Consider the following 26235-nt stretch of genomic DNA (forward strand, 5'->3'; position numbering starts at 1 on the left):
TGTGTCACTTAGATAACATTACAGCATATTCAGCCACCTTTTTTGTCCAAGCATAAGGATTGAGCACATTTTGTTCCTTTTTCCTGCTAACTCGGGGCCTATTTTTGCATTTTAAGCTGTTACCTTTGCATCAGGAGACAGTCATAATGCCTTGCTACCAATGTGGGCCAGTATTAATGATCATGGATTAGTTTGCCAAGCTGCCAGATCAATATCTGTGAGGCTACCTGACCTCACCTCCTAAACATATCTAACCGGCATGACTAAAGATTATTATTTTAGCTAAACTAGCAGTAACTGGCTTTAACCTCACCTAGTTCAAGATTTTTCAAGGTCTGAGATCAATTAAGTGAAAATACTGCCTTAATTTTACTATCGTTAAGGAACTTTACAGTCAAATTAGGGAGATTAGATCCTCTTGCGCTTTTGGCAGGCAGCCTCCATCACGAGGGTAATGCGGCTGTAAGCAAATATGATCCAGAGACTAGGACATGGCCAAACACACCTTTACCAATTAAGAAAAGTCTTTAATTAACCAGTTTAGGGAAATTAAAGCTGGCTGTGATGCTCGCCTCTCTAACCACCGCCCATTGTAAGCCAATTAAGCTGGCCATAATAATTCTGGCTCGAACCGGTCACTGAACACCTGCAGACGACACGATATGGCAAGAGCCAGCGTTAGGATAAAATGCAAAGCAGACATTAACTCAAACCTCGCGAAGATCGATTTTTACGACGTGGGGGACCTGTGAGCGGCTTGAAAATAAAGGTGTAAAAAAAACGTCCAAAAACGCGTGGTTATTCCGGGATAAACCGGCCGGGTAATTAGCTCGTTACTCACAAAGTTGTGATTTTCCTTTCAACCAAGCGTCTTGTGTCGAAGAGCATCACGCCCAGCGCCGACCCATCAACCAGATATCCATAGGTGGTAACAAATACACACACTCATACGGGGAGGTCGTATCGGGTGAAGCCGCTCGTCTACAGTCGGCGCGGCTAACCGAAGCTAGCTCAGCGACTAGCCGTGCCATATACTGTCAACTCCGCGGAGCCCCGGCTGCCTCACCGACACCGATAGAGAAAAAGCCCGGAGTTCAGACAGTTATCACATGAAACACATACCTGGCTCTGGCTTCCATGTGGCCCTATGCACATATGGCTGTTTTAAATCACTAAAAATTTGGGAGTGTCTCCCAGGTTTTCTCGGGACTTGTTGTTTTTTTTTTTTTGGTTGTTCAACCGACTCAACCATACACACGCGCGAGCGCCTGGGGGGTCCTCTATTCCTCGCCGTCGCTCCAACGTCTTGCACATGCGTAGTGACAGACACGGGGTAAAAGCTACTTGGGAAATGTAGTTCGAATAGACAGCGGCTAGCTATCCAATACGAACAGTGCTGCTAAAAATTTGAAATGCATCACTTATTTCTTTAAATATATTTTTGATCAATACCAGATTTAATACAGATTTACTTTTTACACACTCTTTTGCTATTTGTAATACATTTCTGGTACTTTTATTTATATTTATCTGCGAGCTGTAGCTACTAGTTACTTAACATATTAAAAATATCTTTAAAGTACTTCTGTCAGCTAACATTAGTTTTGCTTCTTTCCTCACACTTATTGTCTGGCCCTTTGGACTAGGCCCAAATCCACATATTGAGAACCAGTACCTAGCTCTAAAATGAATTATTGTTGCATTAACAATTCAAGAATGTAAAATTAAAATACTATGCTATGGCCTTTGCTATTTTCTGAATTAAATTGTATGTTCTTCTAAAAAATACTTCAGTAATCAGTTATTTCCATTGTTTCACTGTATTTTCTGCTGGGAAAGCTTTAAGTACTTTTTACGGGTAATTTGATTTTAATCTAAGTAAATATAAGTACTAAGTAAATATATGGCTCAAGAAAATGAAGGGAAAGCTTGATCATTTCAGTGAAAAACGGTTCAACTTCGGGCATGTTAATCCGTCTTTATAAGAGTCAGCCTGAAAACAGGTCAAAAAGGTGCTAGGGTTAAATCCTCAGACCTTACGCTGATGCAGTAAACCCAGGGTTCATCTCATGTGGGACAATATCAGGCCTTCAGGCATTCTGGACGTGACTGTCCCTCACACACCTCAGACCTGAGCCCAGACCTTTCATCGTGTCAGAAATGCTGTGCAGGAGTCCACAGATATCTTGATCTAGGACTGGGAGAAGATCCAGCAGGACACCATTCATCATCTCATCATACAAGGTGATCCCTCAGGTTAACAGGAGTGACAACGGCAGTGAGGAGGGATAAGGAAAGAGCAATAGTCTGAGAAACGATTCCTTACTGGCTTTCTACAAATGATTTGTTTCCAAACCGTACACTCTGATCTCCCTGGAGTTTAACCGACTTTGGGTTAATTTGTGATGGGTCCCTTAATTTAAATTTGATTTTTTTTAGCAGTATTTAATGAGGATAAGGAGGTGAATTTTAGTACTTTTCTCCTTTTGGTCTGAATAACTGCTGTTTGTTTCCCACAAAAACATGGGTGTCAGTTCACATGCACCTTTTTGAATTACAACTTTTTTCCTTTCTAAACTTTTTGTCACATTTTAATAAAGCAGACAAATTCTTAAAAAAAAAAAAAAAAAAAAAACTATATTCACCAAGTTATAGTTCTAATCCATCTAAGTTAGAAAAAGGTAGCACATTATTCAGCTGACATAAAAGTGACTTCCCTCACGATGTCCATCCATTATTTAACAATTGGAGGTCAGCTTTGTACCAGTTCTTTGTATTGGCTTCTTTTAAATAAGCAGTAATCAACATTTAGCATAAATACTGTTTGAGTTTGTTTTTTTATAATACCCTCTTGTTTACTCCAAGGTACAACACCATGACATCTACATTTCCTTTCTATTAGTTTGCATCATGTGCACAAATCTTGTGATGCTGGAGTCACTTGCAGTTCCACCTTTGACATGTTGTCAGCAGCAAAACACAAGTGAAGTGTTAACCTGCTGGAGACCTCTGATCACAGCCACTCAGTACCAGTCAGGACTTAAAGTGTCTTCTCTAACAGCACTGAATTTCAAAATGGAGCCAATCAGAATGTGGGACAGGTGGACAAAAGATATATTAAAAAAAACAAAACAAATTAAAAAAAGCCCTGTGCAGTCACACACAAAGAGTCACCTGGCTGTCCTATATCTACAAATCGATCCAGTGTTTGGCTGCAAAAGTAAAAGACATGATTTTTAAAAAGAAAGCTTTGAGAGGAAGTTATGGCTGTCTTGGGAAACAAATGGAGAAAATCTGCAAGCTCAGCTAAAGTGCTTCCTCAAATCTATAATCGGCTGTGTGTTTTCGTAATGCCACAAATTACGTGATCGTGTTATTTTGAATATAGGGAAATCCTGTAGGACAACCTTCATACTACAGCGCCCCCTGGCTGGTAGGTTGGTGGCACATTAAAGACTATCTGCATTTAAATGCTTCATTTGTCCAACAAGCTGTCAGCCAGTCTGGATTTTAGACACACACAGGCAACACGTGAGAAGCTATGACGCAAAGATTTATTTAGCATGAACAAATTAAAAACCGCCACCCTTAAAAAAATCTGAACAAATTCCATCATCACATCAGTGGAGGGTACGAGCAGTCCTTTAAATCCGGCTCAGGTGTTTTCTCGCTCTTCTCCTTGTAGCTCCATCCTGGTATGTCTCTCTCCTCCTCCTCACATGACAGGCTTGGGCTGCTGGGTCAGCAGTATGTTGAAGCGTTTCTTCAATATCACCCGGTTCCGGGAAAACTTGTCATCTGGGGAGAATCGAGCCGGGTGGGCCGAGCTGGTGGGCTCCCCATCTGGAGTCACCTTCTGTGGAAAGAGAAAAGAGTTTGCTTGTGCTTTTTAAGGGTTTCAAATCATGAAAATAGATTTTCAGTGCGTTTTCAGATTTCTCCATGACAGCTGGCAGGGTCGCAGGTCACAGGGAGAGAGAGAGACAACCATTCAGACCCAGGACCAGTTTAGAACTGCAGCAGTCAGAAGTCATGGTCCTCATAGCCCAGTTTTGGACCCTGAGACACAGACAGCAAAAGCTGTAGATGACGCTGAGGAGAACCACATTCAACACCTGGAAAAATCAGCTGTGGTGGCCTCAAGAGTTGTGTCCTCTCCTCTACACAAACAACCGCACCACTAAAGACCTGTAGGTCAAAATCATGAAATGTGCAGATGAAATGACTGATGACTCTCCATACAGATGTGGGTTGAACAGCTGTCCCTGTGGTGTAATCAGAACAATCTTGAGCTGAATATGCTCAGAAATGTGGAGACTTCAGTTGGAGCTGTTCAGCACCAGTGACACGACACGTCCCAGTGTTAAAGACGTAATGTTTGCCACAGGGGCAGGAATTACTTACTCAGCATTATTGTGTGTGCTGTGGAAACCTTCAGGTTTCTGGGATCCAGAACCTCCTAGGATCCAACACAGACAAAATCATCAAGAAGACACGGCAAAGGATGAACAGCCTGAGCTTTTGCAAGAAGTTCATTCTCTGTACTCTGAAAAACATTACTGTATGGTTTGGATTTAACAGGACGAGGCCAGACTATAACAGACACTGGGGTCTGCAGGTAAAACAAACAAACGTTGGTGCCGACCCATCCTCCATGCAGGATTCGTACAAATCCAGAGTCAGGAAACGAGCAGGCGAAATTACTGCAGACCTATCACAATCTGAGAACCTTCACAGACATACTGCAAACAACTTGTTCCAACTCCTCCCCACTGGTAAGCGCTACAGAGCACTTCATGCCAAAAAAGCAGACACCTGGATCGTCTCTTCCCACAGGCCGTGACTCTGTGTAACACCAACACTCTCATAATGTTTGTACTTAAAACATCCATTATTACTGCTGCTGAACCAAATCGAGCTGTATACACCGCTTTGTTGTCTATATACCATTTACACAACACTGTCAAGTTCCCATTTATTTACTGTATGTATCGTAACCAGGTATCCCTTATTTATTCATTTAGTCCAACATCTTCACACTAATCTTGTTGCAATTGTCGGTGTCATGGTATTATTGTCTGAATTCACTGTTTGTCCATTCTGAGCCCTATATTCCTCAATAAAGCTCCCAATTCAGACCAATTTGATCTTAAGTGGGCTGGAGGAATAAAACCATTCCCCAGTAACCTATATCTGAAAAAACAGCTCCAACAGTTCCCTTTTCTTTGAGTGTACAAAATATTTCCAAGTTCACATTGAATCACTGAGATTTCCTGTGTCTGCACACTGCTTCTGCCCCCCTCAGGCTGTGTGTTCACTGGCCCCAGGCAACTAGACCACCTCCCAACTTTACAAGCCAGCACTAGAGTTTCTTCACTTGTGACCTAACTAATAGGTAACCAACAGTTGTTGAGCTAAAACTTGCCCATAATTTCTCATTTCCTTCAAGCTGATTGGAAAGTCACAGGATGCAAGACACCGTTGCTGTTGAAAGGGCTTTCCAACAGAGGCAGATTTAATAAACAACATGGTTAAAATGAAAAGCAACTCAAGATGTACATTTATTTATTAGGAAGAAAGATAAAACTACACAACAGCTAAAAGGTAGTCACGCAAGAAAATGTTCACAGTGAATGCGACAAAAAAAAGCATGAGGTACCTCAAAGTCAACTAAAAGCATTTAAGTAAAAACTACCAAGTGTTGGACATGTCCTTACGGTGGACAAAACGCATCGAGGGCAACTCCAAACATTCGTCTGTGGGCGCATACCCTCTTACGTGCCCAACATATCTGGTTATTCTGTAATCGCAGCTAATTTCAAAACACCCCGATGAATACCACCAAACACAGAAACTGCGTCTGTGCAGTCCTAACCCAGCATCTGTCTACTTAGAAGTTAATGTGTGATAACCTCACACTCAAGAGATGGAGGAAGATGGAAGCAAGAGCGGACCGCAGGAGAAGCAGAGGAGTTACGCTTTAAGGTAAGGACCGCTTAGCTGTGTGGGAATTCAAAGCTGAACGCCAACATCACCTCAAATTTCTACAGGTGTGCAATCGAGAGCTTGCTGACGAGCTGCATTACAGTTTGGTACGGAAGCTGCTCTGCCAGCAGAGCACATCACTGGCACGAGGCTTCCTGCCATTCAGGACATTTATCTTCAGCGATGCCTCCGTAAAGCACACAGCATCATCAAGGACCACAGCCACCCAGCACATCAGCGGTTCTCCTTGTTACCATCTGGCAGACTTTACAGGAGTCTGTCTGCTCGGACTACAAGACTTAAAAACAGTTTCTACCATCAAGCCATACGACACCTCAACCACAACACACACACACTCCACAGGACGCACTCAGAAGCTACCCTGCAGCTTCACAAGTACTCTGTATAATCTGCACTGGTCACTCAACTTTATTGATATTTATGTTTTTTAAAAAGTGCAATACTGTAACAACTGCCACAAAAAACAAAAACTTTTGTACTGTTGCTCATTCCTGTGCAATATCCCATCTGCCCCCCCTCACATTCCTATTTAAGATTTTCTTTATTTAACCACTAGTGTGTACATCATGTGTATGTATATATATATATATATATATATATATATATATATATATATATATATACATACACACATATACATACACATATATATATATATATATATATATATATATATATATATATATATATATATATATATATATATACACATACACACATATACATACACATATATATATATATATATATATATATATATTTAGTCAGTTAACTGAAAATTTCTTATTTCTTTTACTACATCTTATTAATATTTTGCTCTTGCTGCTTTTCTATTTATTTTTTGATTATTTTATTTTTTTCTACTGTACCATTCTGCTGAGTGACTGTCTTCTGCTTGTCAAATACATTTCATTGCGATGTTGACCCTGTGCTAACTTGCATATGACAAATAAAACTGAAAACTTAACGTCCCAAATCATCTCATGATACCTGAAAATCAGACACTGAATCTGTGCATGCGTTGCTCGCTGAGGTTACCTGGTTGGTTTGCATTACTGTGGCACACTCCAGAGCAGTGCTGGACTACGGTGAAGAGGTGCAGTCCTCGTTGTTGGATTAGATTAAGGCTGGTCTCACATTTATACAAAATTTACAGGGACGACAATTATAATGAGCTCTTCTAATACAGCTGCTTATAGAGCTGGCTCTGCTGTGACCAGTCAAGCTCTAGAGGGGCTGTCAGCAGATAGCAGCCTGTCCACAAAACATTACACTACAGATATTAAAGAAAACTGTTGTTCCAACTTTCTGCAAAGTCACACTGCCCCACCACACCTGAGCTACATGCCAAAGCCTACTTTAACTTCTGCCCAATAAACTCTGTTAACTGTCGTGTTTTACTACTTTCAGCCACCTACTTTTATCATGTTTCACTTGCTCAATTTGACATATTTCACTATGTTATACTTAACTACTACTTAATAGCTTTAGTTAAACGCATACGTCTTGTATTTTGTCGTGTTTATTTTGATTTCAAAGCAGTTTTACCTCAAGCTATGACAATTATCGAGTCATACTCCACTCAGGTTTTTAAACGTATGCGACTCGTACAAACTGTGCGTATGGTGGCTTCGTGACGATAAAATCCCCGAAACGTTTTGCTGTAATGTTTACTGTATACAAACATAAATATAAAAAAACAGACCATATTTTAAAGTTGGGCATTTTCCCAGGTGTTTCAGCTCTTTACATCTACGTTAACATTAGCAGCCTTACGTGAAGCAGCGGAGACACGTTTACAAAGAATAAAGCGAAACATGTCGGAGATAAACACAACTTTACCTTCAGAGTGTAGACTCTGTCCCCGTTTTCATTCAGGTAATACTGCAGAAACATCCCGACCGAGCTGGTTTGTTTTTACACTTCAGGGGTTCAAAATATGTATACGGAGCTGTTTATATCGAAAACAACTCAAAAATTGCTGTAATGCGCTATTTTTCCCTTAGATTTCCACGTGCAGCGGACGTTGGACGGAAGAGCGGATATCCGGTTCAGGACTTAGAGCATTCTGGGAAACGAAGTCTCACTAGCTTTTTCTACCCTCTGCATTCCGTTTGAATCTCAAACGATACCCTGGAGACAAGATGCGAACTCTGTTGCCATTTCCGCGATCGCTTATTATTGTCACGTGACCCAATTTTAAAAAATAAAATAAAAATAAAGATAAGATAAAAATATTTTTAAATTGTATGTTAACTGCTTTTTAAACCTGAAGTTTCTTGCATAATTTGCTTTTTTCCATTAATGATTATGTTGTACTCCTTCATAAAACATTACAGCTCTTTGTATCTGCAATCAAAAAGAGACAAATAAATAAATAAACAAAACAATGAGCCCACATGTCATAAAAAGTTACAATGCATAAAAGGTGTACTATAAATAAAGTAATTTGTGTGTGTGTATGTGTGGGGTGAGGGAGAGGGGGGGGGGGATTCTTGTGCATCACTGTGGGTGAAATATGGAATGTTTACGTACAAAAATTGGCCTTCATTTGGTTTCTTTTGAATTTTGGTCTGAGCAGAGTGTGCACCTACTACAGCATCTAAGAGAAGATTAGTTTATCTTCACTAGCAAAGGTAAGGCAACCGAGAAATGCTATTAACTACAGTGTGCACTGTTTCTGTCGTGTGCATGCAACGCTGAAAGGCTGTCTTGTGTTTGCAAACACCACTGTATGGATATCTTTCACTGAGCACTGATTGTTTTCATAAAGGTTGTCATAACTGCTCATATTAAGCCACTGTGTTGAAATTAGAGGTGACTCTGTACCACCAGTTCAGCTAATCCAGTCTTAAGCATCTAAACTCCCTCACCTAAACACTAAGTTAATAATAAAAACTTATCTGCATGCACTGAGCCCGGCTAAGTAATGTTGTTGTCTAACAGTCACACAGTTAGAGTATACTCTGCCAGAGCACACAGCCCACAGCATCACTGTTTTTATTCTTACTACGGTCTTTTCAAAGGCAGATCGCTCTTCTAAGCTTCTCAGGCTCGGCTTGTTTGTCGTTTCTGACATATTTCCACGTAGGTGACACGGTCACAGCTCGTCGTGTTATTAATGACATATTTGTTTTTATGCCAAAGCATTTACATGTTAGTTAATGTGGAGCTGTCCATACGTGGAGTTCCAAAGCACCTGTTTGCAAGAGTGAAAGCTGGCTTTAAGATAAGACACGAGCCTTTGGGCAGAAGAGGCAACGTTTTTATAATCTTCAGTTGTCTAATTTTGGGAATTGTGTATAAATTAGAGCCTTAGTTTCCTGTTCTTGGCTGCCAGCAGTGACACCAGATGTGGTCTTCTGCTTCTGTGCATTCAGATATGCTTTTCTGCTTACCTTGTGTGCACCTACAAGTGTTTATTTGAGTTACTGATGCCTTCTTATCAGCTCCAACCAGTCCGGCCATCATGCTTTGACCTCTGACATATGAATCGCCCTATTATCTCTGACAGTAAAGAAGCAAACACACAGAACCAGAATGGATCCAGCTTGGTTGTTTCCATTGTCCCTGCAACATCCCAACCTCCACCAACACCTTCAGCAGCAACACTGGCAGCACCTTCAGCAACAGCAGCTCTCTCCTGTGAGCTCAGCCGCAAGGGTAATTCCATTTCTCCCCAAAACAAGAGCTACAGAAAGGCAAACAAATAGAGTAGACTGGCATCCAGGAAAGGAGCAGCATGCTGTGCAGCATCTCCCAGCCCAGGAGAACTCCTTCCATATCCTCCTGCCAGCTGTTTACCCGCCTCCGCTCCACCTCCAGCCTTTATCGCCTGGCGAGCCCGTGTATAGGCCCTACTCTTCTCAACAGTCTTACTGGCTGCCCGTGCCCACCTACAGTTACAAGGCCCAGCCCTACATACAGCTGCCCTTCAGCTCCTTGCCAGAGGTCAGGTCCAGGCCCGGGCACCTCCCACCAATTCTGTGTCCGCAGATCGTGCTGCTCCCTCAGACTCACTGTGCAGACCAGTAAGGGCTCTATTACTGCACATGTTACAGTAACTACTACTGGATATGTCTTGATTGTGTCTGACCCCACCATTTGTGCCACAGGGTCTACATAAGTTCGCCCGCAGAGGTGACAACAGCATCACAGTGGACAGAGGTGCATGCAGGGTCAGGAGGTCAGGGGTCAATGAGCTGTGCAAAAGGTACCTGAACAGCTAAGCTGACCACCAGCTGAAAAAAAAATCAAATATGATTGAAATTTAATTAGACTTTTAGCAGAGTAGTGAGAAATAAAAACTAATAGTTCATGTCCCGTTTTTACTATGCCTGTCTTCACTAACAGAGGACCAGAAGAACAATCCACACAAAGGCAACCCAGGCAATGAAGCCAACCCAGGCAATGAAGCCGACCCAGGCAATGATGCCAACACAGTCAATGAAAGCAAGACTCCCAAAGAAAACATCCCAGCCAGTCTTACAGAGGACTGTGATTTTCCCGGACCTACAGCCTCTTTAGATGAGGAAGCAGTGAACAAACATTCCATTGAGGAATGTTTTAGTCTCCTAGAGCGCTTCTTTGACCAGGTGAGCAGTTGTATTGAAACTGTAAACAGCCTTTTTCAACCAAGTCATCCACAAGCAGAAAAAATAAATTTTGTAAGCTGTGTTTGTGTATAGATATTTTACCCTTCGTCTGTTCCAGCTGCTTCCCACTCAGGCTGAAGACCCCAGGGAGGAGGAGCATGGGGAGGCTGGGTACCTGAACATGGAAAACAGTTCCTTCCTGGAGTATATGGATGAGCTGTGCAGAGACGAGGAGTTTGTCAGTAAGGTAAACTGTCCATGCATAACCCTTTCATTATATTTAGAGCAGGAAGACAGCATCACACCAATAAATTATGTAAAAAGTGTTATATATTTGTTGCCGTTAGCAGCTGTTAAGAAAAAGCTGATGGGGACCTGTGATTTGAATTACTTGTAATAGCCAGCAGGCGGCGATGCCTCTGTTTGTAAACATTAAATCTTGCCAACTAGTTGGTGAATACAGATTTTTACCTAGAGTCCAGTTTTTGCCTGGATGACCCTGAAGGCCCTTTCACATTGGACGCAGCTTACGCTGTGCTCACCGCTAGCTAAAGCAAAGGACACAAAATTTGTGTCCCGCTTACCACTACGCTCTGCTTGTACTAGATGTGCATGATCCTTGTATTTCTCTAACTTTGTATCCTCTACAAGAGTTTGTTTTGCATTATGTTCACATGTTTAATAAAAACATGTTTCACTCATAAAAAAGCTTTGTAACTATACTTGCAGCACATTTTGCTCACAGCACTTCCTGAGTATCAGCCCTTTTTATGATGTTTTGTTGTTCAAACTGTTGCCTTTGCTCTTTGTGCCAGGTGGAGTCCACGCTGAATATCGAAGCCCTCATGACTCCCCTCTCTGCCAGCCAGGACCTTTTTGAAGAACAAGAGCAAGAGGTAGCATCCTTTAAATACTGATACAGTACAGTAACAATAATTAAAAAACAAAAACATAAACATTTATTGAAAATGAATGTTTAGGCGATATTTTGTTTTTTCTCTTGCTCTACAGATGATCCTGCAGGAGGAGCTGCCTCCATGTCCTGCAAACAGCGATCATTTCGACGGAGAAACACCTCCGGTATCTTCACAGTCACTCTTTTTGGACGCTCCAGGCTCCCTCTTTGCAAGTAGCCCCAATAGAAACAGACAAAATTCAGCCCAGAATGAAGTTGGGATCAGCTGCTCCCCCCTCCTGCTTTCAAACCTTTTAGAAGAACCGCCTTCACCCAACCACAACCCTCTGGATGCCTCCGATGCTTTTTCTCAAGATGAATGTTTCGCATCAATCCTGCACTTGTTTCCCGACCAGGATTTTAGAAGTGACGACACACTGAATTCCATATTGTCCTTCTTGGACAGGAAGACCACAGCTCCACCTGCTCAATCCTCCTCCCCTCCCTCTGATTCAGCCAGCCACTCTGGCTCCAGAGGAGGAGAAACAAAGAGTAACAAGAAGCAGCCAAGCATGAATGGCGGAGAGAAAAGTGTGACTACAAAAACTCTCGATCAGGAGGTTCAGGCGAGTGAGGAGAACCAGACCAAACCCAAGACCAACATTCTCGAAGCGCTTGCTGAGGTCCTTAAAAGAACACGTGGAACAGAGAAAGACAAGGAGAAGAAAAAACTGCAGAAAAAACAAGGAACGCAGTCATTTAAGAGAAAGCGGAGTCGGGAAACAAAACTGATGAGCACTGCAGAGCAGTTTTTGGAGCCGACAAAGAAGAAACAGCTCAAGAGTCCCAACATGGAGGACGGGATGCATGGTGAGCTCACTTTTACTGTCAGACATGAGGACAATGCAAGAGCATCTGGATCACTCCCAAACACGTGCCCTGAAAGCACAAACACCTTTCAAGGGATTTTTCGCGACACAATGCCCCAAGTTCAAAAATCACCCGCGTCAAACAACCAAGCCAGCCCAGACCTCATGGTGAGCCCAGCGAAGAAACACACTCAGGGATGGCAGGCCGGCGGGAAGAGGGGACGCTCGGGAGAAAACGCAGGGACGGCAATGGAGCAACTGGAGCAGAGTCCCACAAAAAAAAGCAGGAAAGCCAAAAGAAGCTAGGTTTGAAAGAAAAATAAACGAGTAAGAGAAAAATGATGTTCATTTGTGACAAACCCCTCAGGACACTTAACGTCCATTTCCTGCTGCAGTTTGATCTGTTACAGGCGCTTAAGGCGGGAAAACCAACAAGGTTTTGTAAATGAATTCACAGTTTATTTGTCAAATGTAAACACGGTTCATTCACACAGAATAAATCTTCCAGAGTATACTTTGTTTTTGCACATGCAATTATCATTATTACTATCATCATCATCATCATCATCATCATCCCTTTAACCACACAAAAGTCACTAAAACACATATGAGTGGAAAGGTTATAAATACAAATGACAGTGGCTGTACACAATGAGGATGAAAAAAAAAAGGAGCTGTCCTCACACCTCAGAGCGCCACAGCAGCATCACTCAGACTAACTTTAAGCCTCAGAGGTTCTTTTTTTGGCTTTTCTGTGTCGGTGCAGACTAATAGGATATGTAACACTTTTTGAAACATAACAGCTGGAAAAAAAGACTTAAAAGCTGCCATCATGCACTCTGGGGAAACACAAAGAAGGTCCAATTACAGAAAGGAGATCATCATTCGGACTTCTTGTCCTCATTAACGGAGCTGTTCAGGAGGCTTCTGTTGTTGTTCACAGACGTCCCGTTGGCGGATGGCGATCTCTTGGGCTGCAGGATCCCCTTCGTCACTTTCTGATATATCGGGTGGGTTGTCAACACGAGCAGCAAGCTCTCTGTGGAAATGTGAAGACATTTTAGCTGCTCCCATCCCCCTTAGTTTAGTTTAACACAGCATAAGGCACCACAGCTCAGTGAAGACCAAGCTCAGGTTAAACACATGTATCCTCTAGGTTTGATGATTATTTTTTCTGATAGAAATTTGTAATATAAAATATAAAGTTACTAATAAACTAGACAAAACTGGCTTTTCAGTCGGCTGATGCAGAGGCCCAGATCCCCAGGCTCGGGGAGCAAAGAGGTTACTTTAATCACTGTCAACAGTAAATAAGTACAAAAAACCTGAGCTGAGTAAAAGAGCTGTCACATTAAACTGAGGACTTTATCAAAGAAGCCCACAAACATGGTCCTGCAGACTAACGATGTGTTTATGCTCCTGTGTTAATGCAGATAGTTTATTATTTACAGACGTAACTCTCTGCTGGTGGATGTGATGGCCCTCGTGGGTTCTTAATCCTTTGAGTTATCTTCTTTCCAGCCTTGCGTTTCATGTAGTTTTGCACATCAAATGTCAGCGTGCATTATTCCCATTGGAAACACGAAATTCAGTTGGAAATTCAGCCTCAATATTCCAGTTTGTGGTTTCAAAGTTTTTGTTATCCCGTGTTTTTCTGACACGATTAGTTGTTAGTGAGTCCAAACTCTTGTCTGGTTCCTAAGCTCAAACACTGCAGCATCACCTAGAGTTCAAAACGTTCTTACTGAGGGATTTCTAATAAGCTAAAACGTGCAGCTCTGCTGTTACTTCACACATAAATGACAACAGGAAATAAACAGCAGCTATATTTGTGGGATTATTGAAGTTGGGCTAGCTGGGATATAACAGTGCACTGCCTGGTGGCTAGCTACAGGCTATGGTTAGGGTAATATAAACACATTAGCACAGTGAAGCTGGAGCATGAGTGTTTTCCCCTCAATAAAAATCAATGTGAAGGTCCCTGATGGGCAGAGGCAAATGAAATCATATGGTAAACAGTCAGGAGAACAGCTGAGAGGATCGATCCACAACACAAGGTTAGTAAGTAATATGCTGCTGTGTGGTTTGTATTACTGGCTATCAAAACGTCCTGATCCTCTGCTTCATGTAGCCACTGAAATCTTAGGCAGACTCAGAGTGATTCTTTTATAGGGCACTCATTTATGTGTCTGGTGACCCGTGAACCTTGTAAGCCATTAAACACTGAGCTTAAAGATGTGCTGCACATAAACGGTGCTAATAAACAGCCAGAGAAGCCCACAGTGACCACTGATTATTTTTAGGGGCTTATTTAAATAAAATAAAACACAATACACTACAACACGTTAAAGCAGATATTAGCCTCAACCGAGCAAGGTCGATGCTTCATCCCTTAACAAGCGGCTAAAACTTCCTGTGTCTGCACCTTTTTCGCTAATCCTCACACTCGCCACGAGTTTGTAGTTTGTATGCAACAACGCTAACACGCAGCTCTATAATCTCCAGCGGCTGCACAGCGATGTGCCGTCAGCAGCTGGTTCGCCGTTTGACTCTCACCTTCAGTGAGCTGCTCCTGGTCCTCGGTGGCAGCGTCGTAGAGCTCCTCGGTGCTCTGCTGAGGAACACCCAGCAGTGCTCCCATGAGCTCCGTCAGCTCCTCTTTAGTCAGACTGCCTCTGCCCTCTCTGTCGAACGCCTGCAACACAAGAAGGCTGTGTCATCACCGACAAAAACAAGAGGTCTGCTTGAAATATGAATCTAAGAGAGCAGAACTTACAGCGAAAGCAGAGTGAAACAGAGAGATCTCGTCCACATGTCCGTTAAGGGCTGCCATATTGAAGTAGATGTGTCTGAGGTCCACAGTGTCATCCTGAAACAAAACAAGCACACAAAAACACATTCTCTGTCATCTGAGCTTTTATTTTGGTGGCCTTTCTTCTGCTCTGCTTCCTTCAGCAAACTCATATGCTACTGAATAAACTGACAAGCCTCAAAAATCAAAACATCTGGAACATCTGTGGCTGACGAAGAGCTTGGTTGGCTCTAACAATAAGAGTACCTTAGAGTAGAGGCTGCAGATGTGGATGGCTGTCTTTTTGTTAAGCCCGAGAATGGAGGCGAGCTCCTCTGCGTTGACCTTTGTGCCCTCGGCTCCTGAGCGACACCTGTCAATCATCCTGTCCAACGCTGCCTCTACATCACGTGGGCCCAGACTGGTAGGAGAGGAGGACAAAGACCACAGTGTGAGGAGAGGATGAGGAGGAGTTTCTCACATGATAAATAAACCAGATTTAGTAAAAGGTAAATCCAAACGGGCTCTCACCCTTTTCTGTATAGAAGTGCCATTGCTTCTTTCCCAGGAGACTCAAGCGGGACAGAGAGGTCATTCAGCTTACTGACTGGAATCCGGCCTGCCATCACGTAGTCTGAGGCAGGGACTCCCAGAGCGCTAACATACAGAAGAAAAAAGCAAACAGATTACAACAACTGACACACAGAAGTCAAACAAAGATTTCCCTTTAATCTGCCTGAAGAGTCCTTTCAGGTCTGGAGTGATTCTATTTGAATTACTGGATGACTCTGTTATTATTCTAACATTTTCTTCTTTCTAAATGGAAACACTGGCTGTGAGTTCTGTTAGGATCAATGTGACTCCAAAGTGCAGTTTACAGATACACCAACAAAAACAACTAATGTAGATATTTATTCTTGCTACACCGAAGTCATTATACAAATATTTAGTCCCTGAGATACCAGAAAAACCAACAGCAGGTGCCTTTCAGCAAGCCTTTTTTATTTAAAACAGCTAAAGCTAGTTTGAGTTTCATTTCAGAATGATAATGAGACATCTTTAACGACAGTACACTTATAAAAACACAACATCCAAAACTCTTATGAGACGATCAGTGAGTCTTAACTGGCTGTAATCAGGTGGATTCCTCTTATCTAAAGCACAATACTAATAAAACAGCTGAGTGTGACATGTCAGGGTCTCAGATGAAGGCCCAGCTAAGCCGCACAGTCCTGCAGGACACTGGATGCAGAAAATAAGCAGTTTTTATCGTGTGTTCAGTGGTTTCTGTGATTCCTTTTAGTTTGGAGGGTCACACGTTTTAGTTTGGCATGGCTGATAGCAGATGGCAGTTTCCAGAAGCAAGTACTGATACACTCAGGTGAACGAGTGAGTCATAATAAAAGCAGCTGTGTGACGTGGGTCTCACCTCGCCATGACTTTCTGAACGTTGCCTGCAAACAGTCTGGAGTTCTTCTTCTCCTCCTCGGAGGGAGTGTAAACCGGCAGGAACTGCAGCACAATAAACAGGCAAACATTGATTTGTGTGTTTACAGTGTCTAGACAACAGTAACAGCTCAATAGAGAGGCAGGCAGGGTGTCCACACGAATCAACACAAACGCACGCAGAGGATCTTGTCTGCAGACATGTGCGCTGTCAAAGCAGCTCTAAAAACTGAAGACATAATCTCTGCCACACCTCCGCTCACACCCTCCACTGCTGATATCACCTGTGCCAAAGGCACATTGTGTACACCTTTACATCATCAGATGTGCTGATAACGTCTAATGATTGATAACAAGCGTGGTGGTTAACCTCAGTGAGCTCTTACCTCGATAGTGATCTTGGTGTACGGCTGTGAAAGCGTGTGAAACAGCACCTGAAACCTAACGAGACAAAAACAGGAAGATATTGGTTATTTTTTCAAAATCCACACATCCATCTATTTTCTTCCACTTATACAACTTTCAGCCCTAAGAAGTAATTCATTGTGATATATGTGACTCATTATTACATATTTTTCTTAAATAAACTGATTGCTGATGCTAAAAAAGGGACCTGTGCAAAAACCTGTGCTTACATTTAGTCTCAGATTTAACTGTCTGAACTGTCTGTTAAATTCCTTATTTTTTAAGTAGCCCTCTGTATAACTAATCATTCAGGATTTATAACACTGATGCAAAGCTAACAAGCTAATACACACTTTCTGTGTATTAGTGACAGTTAAAACTCATGAGCAGCATTTCTCAGGCCCATGAGCAGGTTCAGAAAGTAAAAGAGTTAAAAAAAAAAATAAGGTCCAAAGTCCAGGAGGCTTCCAGCTGATTCATTCTGCAGCCTCAAAATGTCATCAATAAAACACACAGATTCTGAGCTGGAGAAGTGAACAGACTCACCAGTTGCTTCCTTTGTATGTCCAGCGAATAGTATCCTGAGGGAGAGTCAGAGAAAAGCTTGCATTGAACTGTTTAGCATCAGTCTGAGTGACGCATTTTCTCACAGCATGTCTTTAACAGTATTTCATTTCCCCCGTTTGCACACGCTGACAGGACCCAGCGTGTGCAAACGCCACAGTGTGTTTAAATGGTGCCTGGCACCACAAACAGTTTCCTTTTATAAGGCCTCACAAGTCAGTCAGTGACTATATCAAAGACTCCCACATGACATTAATAATGCTGATTTGGCTCTCTCAGTCTGGGATTAACTCTCCTTCAGTATTAAGATTATCACTACGATTGTCTTCATTCTGTTTTGTTGTTTTGTTTTATTATGTAACTTTACTGTCCTCCTCTGTGTAAGGACCTCTGGTCAGCCTGTACTCTGATGTGTCTGCAGAGCAGTTTAGTTTCATCGCTCTGACAAAGAAACTTTCTTGGATACTTGGAGGTCAGGAGGTAGAGCCACAGAAAGCCATAGTCGCTGGAAGGGCAGTGTTTTGATCCTCTGCTCCCCCAGTCTGCATGTTTACTTATCCATGGGGGAGCTACTGAACCCAAAAAAGGGCTTATATGAATCTCTTTGACTAGGTAAACAATGCATATAGTAGAAAGTGCTCAAAGTGATTGCTCCAGTGTGTTCATCTTCCTTTTAGCAGGACTATTTTAAAAATTATTGGTGGTGGGCTTGGCAGCCTACATCCACCCCAGCTCCTCCTTTTCCTTCTGTGCTGTATTTGGCCTAAATTAACATCAGCTCACAGACGCCTGCTCTGTGACTCTTTCGCTGTGCTAGCTGAACAGCTGCAGATAGATGTAACCTTTTGACTGCAGCCATCTCGGCTAAAATAACTCACAAACCCTGCCTGGTAGTGGGAGGAAAAATTACATTTCTGGTCTTTGCCTCCTGTCAAACTAGACTCGTATGGACGTCACTGCAGATAAATGTCTTTATTTGCAGCAGGTTTAACTGCATTCATTCAGATTAACTACAGGCAGCAAAACAAGTGAAAGCTTGCCTGAAAAACCCCAAATCAACACATAACTCTACTGGCAGGAAACTAAATGTTGCCTCTGCATTGTCGTACAATTACAATTTATTACATTTCATTTCATGGAGGTTTTGTCCTCGTCGTAATTCACAAAAAGCTGCTGTGTTGCTGATAACTAGCAGATCAAGCTGCTGCTTTAATGATTTTACTCACCAGCTCGTTGGGGTAATGCAACACGACGGGCTGGACGGGGACGCCGGGAACGAAAGCACCTGATGTGACAGAGACACAGAAATAAGACAGAACTCCTCACTCACTTCTCAATCTTTGATTCCTCCTATTATGTCGAGTGCTCAGCACCTGAGACACGGAGTGAGAGGAGTCGAAGCTCAAAGCATTTAACACGATTAGATATGCTTTTAACCTCCATGTATTTGTTCTTTTACAACCCAAATCTGGTGCTTAAGATCTCAGAAACAGTGGTTTTAACTTTTTTTAATCATTATTATTATTAGGTTTAGTTTTTAATGAAACATGGCATCACGTGACATTTTATTTATGTCTTAGGGGGTTTTCTTTGTCTCTGCGTGTAGATTTAACTCACCAGTCTTGAATCTGAGCAGACAGCGGCCATTAGTTGTGGTTCCTTCAGGAAACATCAGTATCTATGCAGGTATGAAGAAAGGGCAGTTTCGGTCTTTATGCTTGAATATATTAATGATCCCTTTTAGCAGAAAGACGACATAATCCACAAGAGTATCGAGTGACACAAAAACATCTCACCTGAGGCCAGGATCCCTCGGAGGTGACCCTCTTCTTTAGCTCTGAGATGGCTTCTTTCCTGGACTCAGGATCCCTCCTGCTCACAAGAACAGACTGATTGCACTCCAGCAGAGCTGAAACATTTTAAAAAAAATCCCAGAAATCTAATCAGAATCAGAATCAGAATACTTTATTAATCCTGAAGGAAATTAGGTTACAGCAGGCAGCGTCTAATGGCGCATGCGCACTTACAAAGGAACCTTCTGACCAACTTTACACAAACATCACATTGGGGAGACATGTCAGAAAGGTAGGCTGATAGGAACAAAACAACGAAAATACATAACATGAGGTAAGAGGAGGAGGAAAAAAAACTCCACTCAGACTGAGCTCCTAGTGGGAGGACAGTTTGATAACAGAAAAAACACCTCAGCACAAAAAGCACATGACTATCAATACACCATAGAAACACAAGACAAGCAACAGGGGCGGGTAAAGGGTAAGAGAGAGCCGGTGTAGACAGCGCATCCGGTCCTGCAGCATGTCTGCACTGGTCCAGTCGACTGCCGTCTTCCCCGGTAAGGGCACAAGCATCGAAGGCGTTTGGAAAGGGAGGGGGATCAATGTGTGCATATCAGTGTATGTGTGTGTGTGTGTGTCCAGAGTTCAGCTGAGACAGTGTCCTTTGCCCTGCCAGGCTAAGTAAACAGTCTTCCAGCCAACCCAGTGTGACCCAGAGTGTTCCAGGGAAAAGTAAGTAAAAACACAAGACAAGACAAGGACATAAGAGGCTAAGCAGGGAAAATAAGGGCAGGAGAGGAGAAAAGTGCGACCGCCTTCGCTGAGAGCCAAAAGAGGCTAATAATCAGGAACTATTAGAGCAGATAGAGCAGATTAGAAGCTAGAGGAGTGAAGCTCCTGATCTTGTCACTGGATCATCTTCATTTTTTACTTTAGATATTACTACACAGTACGTGGGCATCCTGTCTATACTGCAAATGCAAGCTAGACCTCAATAAATGACTAAAGTGATAGCTCAGGCTGTAAAATGTAAACTGTGTCTCAGTCAGCAAAACAGAGAAACACCAACAGCTCCCATCAGGATACTTAAAAAAGAGACTCTTTAGCGATCCAACAGGTGCTTCCAGGTGTATAAACAATGGCAAAGTAAACAATCTCTCTCTTCACCTCCTATGACCGGCAGGTTTATGTTTTCCGACCGCGACACAACTGACGGCACCCCGGCTGGAAACATGATCACCATGTCCAAGAAGCTGCTGTGGGGCGCCACTACCAGGATCGGCGCCTCCTTCACATCCGCCTTACGACCTTTCACCTTAACCCAATGGAAGCCCACGCAGAAGAACACTGCACGGCCCAGCAGCCACAGGATCGGGTGGAACAACCAGCGCCGCCAGCCTGATAAGGGTTTGGAGCGTTCCTCCTGAGACAGGCCAGCCAATCTCGGCACAGCGACGATCCAAGCAGCGATTAACATGATCCACGCCAGGAAGACCCGTATGGGGAGCAGGGTGCAGCCCAGGATTATGCCCTGCAGGATCAGAGGGGTAAAATTATTGTTCTTTAAACATAATGCAGGGGTCCCATCAAGTGAAACACATCATCATGGCTTTCTTTCATTTTTAAGAAAAATAATTCTTAAAAAACACGCAATTGATGAAAAAAACACATATTAAAGCTTTAGTTCTCGTTTGTATGCGTAATAGTATGTTAGCAAAATATAGATGATCTGGGCACAAGCAACTACAGTGAACTCCTCCGTGTCAAGGTTCAAACGAACTTTTCAAAGAAAATCCAAACAAACATCTGGTTTACAGATGTGTAATATTTATATACTCTGTACAGAAACACTATGATTTGGATTTATAATCTCTATATCAAAACAGAGATGCCTCATTACGGAAGAATTGAGTTTTAAAAAAGTAGATGTGAGTTTGTATGTTAGCAGGTTAATGTGACTTGGTGTATAACCCATTATAAAAGGTCTATAAGTCTCGATAAGTGGCATGGGTAGATCTGACCATGAAAAACCTGACAAAAGATTTAACGTCTGACCTTCACTACATCATTCGTCTTAAGAAAAGTCACCAACATACAGTCTGAGAACAGACCTAAAAGTTAAATAGTTTCACCCCATCCCTGAATCAAAGCATTTACCTCTAATATGACCTTTAAATTCACTGCTACTCCTAGAGACACACTTCTCTAAAATCACCAATGTGCAGCAATGGAGCATTTTCCTCAGCCTTATTTCATCTGTTCAGTTTGTTTAGTTTTTAATCTATTTACAGCAAAAATATTTAAAAATTGGTTTATGATTTAGGTTATATCAAGTTATACATTCAGAGAAAAAGGTCAGAATAGAAGTTTTTAGATATTTTTTCCCAATTTTAGGTAATTACTATTGGGTCCTTATACTTATTAAGTAATTAACTAATTTTATTTGCTAAATTTGATTACTAATTACAGTAAAAGCGTGGGAAAATCAGGTTACATTAATTGAGAAATTCATACCAAAATTGTTTTTTGATATACTTTCTCCATCCATCCATTCGCTTCCGCTTATCCTTTTCAGGGTCGCGGGGGGCGCTGGAGCCTATCCCAGCTGTCATAGAGCGAGAGGCAGGGTACATGGATGGATGGATGGATGGATGGATGGATATACTTTCTCCAGTTTGGTTTGTTTAGATTTATCTACTTGTGCAAAAAAAGGGGGCAAAAAATTAGGTGACACTTTTAGTTATATTTAGACTAGAAAAAGACCATGCTTATGAAACATATTTCTGAATAATTAAATGACCAAATACCTGATCTCACAAACATTTTTAGTGCCATTAGACTTGTCTACTTATAGCAGAAATATTGAAATGATCAATAATGTTATATTTACAGAGGAAGTTACAAAAAAGGACCAGAAAAGGAGATTTTTACATACTTTTTCTAATAACAGTGGATAATTTTCCTCAATAAATAAATATCCATCTAACATTCCCGTTTCATTTACTCACTTTGATTATTTAATTGGATTTTGATCATTTTAATTCTGATTATGTTTTAAGTTAATTTTAAGCAGAAATATGTGGGAAACTGAGCTTTAAAAACAAAATAAAACAGGCTATCACATCTGGTAGCATAAATTAGCATTTCGTGGATTACCTTTATAACCTCCAAAAACAAACAAAACAAACCCAGAGTTAGCAAGGGTCTCTGGTTAAGCAGAAGATTAACTGTTTAAAGCAGGGCAGTAGGTTTGCCTGACATCCTGCCCTACTTCCAAGCATAAAATCAATACATGTAATGAGTACCTTGATCCACTGCGCCTTGGTCAGCTTCAGCTCATGAATGAAAGGGTTCGGGTACTCCTGTGTAGCAGCCCTGCTGCTCTGGCTCTGCATGGCGAACTAGCAAAAAAACAAGTTTTACTAACTATAAAAAGTTCAAAAAGCGATTCAGGCTCCTTAGCTGCTGAAAGTTTATCTAAAAATGCCACTCTTTTTTCGGAAAACTGTCCTCGGCAGTTTGGAGTTTGAAAACCTGAGTGTTAGCTGATGCTAGCTCGGACGCTGCAAAACAAACAGCCTTAGAAACAAAGATAAGCTAGCAGAAACCGTCCTCGTGGCCAAACCGCACACATACTAAAGAATTTATACCCTCTGTTTGTTACTTCATCACCTGTCACGCCCCTTTACAAGTCCCTCAGCCCACGCCACTGAGCCCTGAAGTCACAACACTGGGTGAGAGGTAAACATTACCTAGGTGAAGGTACAGAAGCTCACTTACACCAGGGAACAGTTACAAATTACACTTTAAAATGTCATTTTAATTTCATAGAAGTCCCAAATACCCATTATATGCATCTCAGCCTGTTAAATATCATATTAGCTCTGTATATAAAATACCTCTAATAAAAAGACTCCCCTTCATATCCACGGGTTAAAAGCCAGACGAGCTGTTCAAACTGTGGCACATTATCTCAAGATGCGTGACAGTGACAAAAGGGGATAAAAACACAGTGCAGACCTGATAAAGAGTAAGATCTAGTCACCCTAGTGTAATAGACTACTAAAATTTCATTCACTAAACCTGAAACTTAAACTTCTACCTCACAAGAGGCATCACAAAAATCTTTGAAACTGTTGAGAATAGATTCCGTAATATACATCAGAGTTAAAGAGAATATAGTTTGTGATTGCTTGCAACATTATAATATTGTGGTTAATGGGTGTAAGGATACAAAATAGAAAATAGGCCTGGGATGGGAACAAAGAACTGAGGTACAGGGCAGAAGGACAATCAACCCCCACCCCCAGGGCATGAAGCAAAAATTACTGAGGCTGGGGAGCAGACAAAGGGCAAACGGACACTACCTTAAAAGGAGGTGGGGGTCAGGGTGTCAGCACCCTTGGCCACTGTACTAGTGTATTTCCATTGTGGGGGTGTTTACTGTAGGGGGGAGGAGACCAGAGGTTATAACTGTAACTGTTGTGTGGAGTTCTTTAGATCAGCCTTTAGCATAGGACTGCATAGGAATGCAGTGTGCTGATCTCCAGATGCATCTGTAAGAATAATGGGTAATAAAAGGATTGTGTAAAACATGGAAACATCTCAGCCTGATCTCTACCAGGACCAAAAGAATCCCAGAGACCGGCGTTGTCTCAACAAAACTAATTTTCCTTAAACATAGCTCCACAAGCTTGATGTTTATACCAGATGCCCTGACTGAACCCCAAACGGGATATATGTCTCCGATTCAAACATTGAAAGTACTAGCTCTACTATTTCTATGCTATAAAATCTAATATCCCTCAAAGTCCCTTCTCCCCAGTCCTTGCAGTGCTTGAATTTTACCTTTTCGAAAACAAACACACTGAAACCATCTGAACAGCACTTCGTAGCTTTGAATGCCTCTAGAGCTCAATCTGGGCAAGTATTTTAACAAACTGCCTACATTGACTTTATTTTAGTTCCCTCACAGTGTAGTGCTGAACACATTTAAGGTCGCCAGCTCGATTCCAACTCTGACACAAAACGTGTCTAGGGTTTTGTCAGAGAGGGGATCCGGTGTAAAAATCTACCCAATCAAAAACAAGAATGTACCTGCGGTGGTGACCCCTGTGAATCAGGGAGCAGCTGAACTAGAACTGTTGTACCAAAAGTACACTGACTGGACTTCTACGAAAAACACCTGTTAAATATGATAAAATGATGTCTCTGACTTTGGTTTGTAAAAGGTTATTTACCCTTGGAAATGATAGTTTTACCTTTGATTTGCAGAAACTGCCAAACCATTTTATTTCAGGATGTTACCAAACATCAAAAATAGCTTAAAAGACATCCAGAATATGAGGGTAACTCTAAGATGCTTAAAACAACTTCTTATCTGGATATAATTATATATAAAATACATGTATAATATCACATTTCATTTCTTCTATGGAAAGCATTTCAGTGTGTATTTCTGCGTTAACTTCAGCAGTTTGAATCCCAGCACTGCTTTGCTGTTTACTCCAGTTTTATTTTGTGTTTTTTTGATGACTAGTTTTTCAGGTTTACAAGAAGGTAAAAGTTTACTAAAGCTCCGGATACCTTTAAAACCTTCATTTCACCTACATTTGTGAAAAATGTAGGTGAAATGAAGGCATTTCACCTACATGAATGACAAATATGAATGACAAATATGCAAAAAAAAAAACCAAAAAACCCTCAGAAATCAGAAAGTTGGCAAATAATTTTTCACAGCTCTGTCTTTTGTTGCACACGTACACTCTTTATAGAGGCAATTTGCTATCAGCTGTTGATAGCAATGAGTTGATAAATCTGCACTCAACTGTGTCATCCAGGTAAGGTGACTTCTGGCTCCAAACCCCCCAAATGGCAGATGCCAAGACACCAAAGTTGAGGCTTCAAAATGAAGAGACTAGATCCAAAAATCAAGTCACAGCAGCTATGTCCATGTTTTATGCCCTCTGTGGAATACAGACATTGGATCACGGTAACAGCTCATTTAGAGCTCTGCAGTGAGTCTTGGTAGATCCTACAAACCAACTTATGTATTGATCCAGCTTGTGTTAATTACCGCATGGTTGTGTCCCAATGTGTTACATGTGGTCCCCGACAGCAGAAACAAATACAATGCTGCAACTTTCTTGTTGATGTGCATCTCTATGGAGATATAATTGCACAGAGGACACAATCACATGGTAATTAACACAAAACGCAGCCCACACGACCATAAATGTGGCCAATGAAGCGTTTTCAGAGGGATTTGCATTGCAGCCCCGACACTGACTGGGATAAACAAACACAACTCCTGATCATCACTGCCTGATCAGTGCTGCAAAGCAGACATAGATCATAAAAAATGTGACATGTTCCTGATTCTCTTCCTGAAACGAGACCCGGTGTGCTCCCCAAAGCCTTCCCTAGAACAGATACTAGTTTGGTTTTTTACAGAAACAGGATCAAAGACTGTCCCGATTCTCTCCCTGTTCCACTGTGTCATGATTTTGGAACGAGTTTTAATGGTTTTTTCGTCTCACTCTGTCCTGTTTCTCTTTGTTCCTTTGCTATCTGTTTACAGCCTCACGCCACCATTCCTCTCCTCGTGTCTCACAGTCAAACTCTTTAGACACTTTCCTCATGTCCTACTTTCCAGCTTTTTGAACTTTGCCTTTTGCGTGCCCTCTGCACTAATTGTTCCCTACGCTGGCTGATCATTTGTCTGAGGCCTTTAGCCTTCAGCGTGGAGACATATTTATATAAGATTTGCCAGTTACGACTTGTAGGTTAAAAGTCGGTTAACGTTTAGCTTTCTCATTTTTCACCTTTAACCTTTGAACGTGAATAATTAGGCGCTAAGAAGCAGAGA

General features: G+C 41.8%; 4 protein-coding genes across 13 annotated transcripts in view; 1 reads left to right on the plus strand and 3 right to left on the minus strand.

Moving 5' to 3' along the window:
• Positions 1 to 1305, minus strand: part of slc12a6 (solute carrier family 12 member 6) — a 31350-nt gene extending 30045 nt beyond the window's left edge. For 5 of the 10 annotated variants that reach the window (XM_085155492.1, XM_085155491.1, XM_085155494.1 and 2 more), the window contains exon 1: positions 1123 to 1304. The gene's annotated coding sequence lies outside the window, so the exon portion shown is untranslated. The other 5 variants (XM_085155488.1, XM_085155487.1, XM_085155490.1 and 2 more) reach the window with 3 other exon arrangements.
• Positions 1306 to 3532: 2227 nt separating this feature from the next.
• On the minus strand, positions 3533 to 8057 carry nop10 (NOP10 ribonucleoprotein homolog (yeast)). Its single transcript, XM_085155509.1, has 2 exons — positions 7849 to 8057; positions 3533 to 3856 (listed from the first exon to the last, which is right to left on the minus strand). Exons 1-2 carry the CDS (start codon positions 7900 to 7902, stop codon positions 3716 to 3718), a joined length of 195 nt encoding a protein of 64 aa, XP_085011635.1. The 5' UTR covers positions 7903 to 8057; the 3' UTR covers positions 3533 to 3715.
• Positions 8058 to 9546: 1489 nt separating this feature from the next.
• On the plus strand, positions 9547 to 13071 carry LOC146522433 (uncharacterized). The gene is made up of 6 exons (XM_085155501.1): positions 9547 to 10037; positions 10122 to 10219; positions 10360 to 10601; positions 10720 to 10848; positions 11417 to 11497; positions 11613 to 13071. Exons 1-6 carry the CDS (start codon positions 9547 to 9549, stop codon positions 12669 to 12671), a joined length of 2100 nt encoding a protein of 699 aa, XP_085011627.1. The 3' UTR covers positions 12672 to 13071.
• Positions 13072 to 13170: 99 nt separating this feature from the next.
• On the minus strand, positions 13171 to 23009 carry LOC146522434 (lysophospholipid acyltransferase LPCAT4-like). Its single transcript, XM_085155504.1, has 13 exons — positions 22673 to 23009; positions 20535 to 20898; positions 19368 to 19480; positions 19189 to 19249; positions 18798 to 18856; positions 17554 to 17588; positions 16989 to 17043; positions 16586 to 16668; positions 15688 to 15813; positions 15424 to 15577; positions 15142 to 15234; positions 14922 to 15060; positions 13171 to 13404 (listed from the first exon to the last, which is right to left on the minus strand). Exons 1-13 carry the CDS (start codon positions 22760 to 22762, stop codon positions 13247 to 13249), a joined length of 1530 nt encoding a protein of 509 aa, XP_085011630.1. The 5' UTR covers positions 22763 to 23009; the 3' UTR covers positions 13171 to 13246.
• Between the last annotated feature and the right edge of the window lie 3226 nt (positions 23010 to 26235).

The sequence above is a fragment of the Neolamprologus multifasciatus genome, chromosome 3 (assembly GCF_963576455.1).
Source record: "Neolamprologus multifasciatus chromosome 3, fNeoMul1.2, whole genome shotgun sequence".
Classification (NCBI taxonomy): Eukaryota; Metazoa; Chordata; class Actinopteri; order Cichliformes; family Cichlidae; genus Neolamprologus; species Neolamprologus multifasciatus.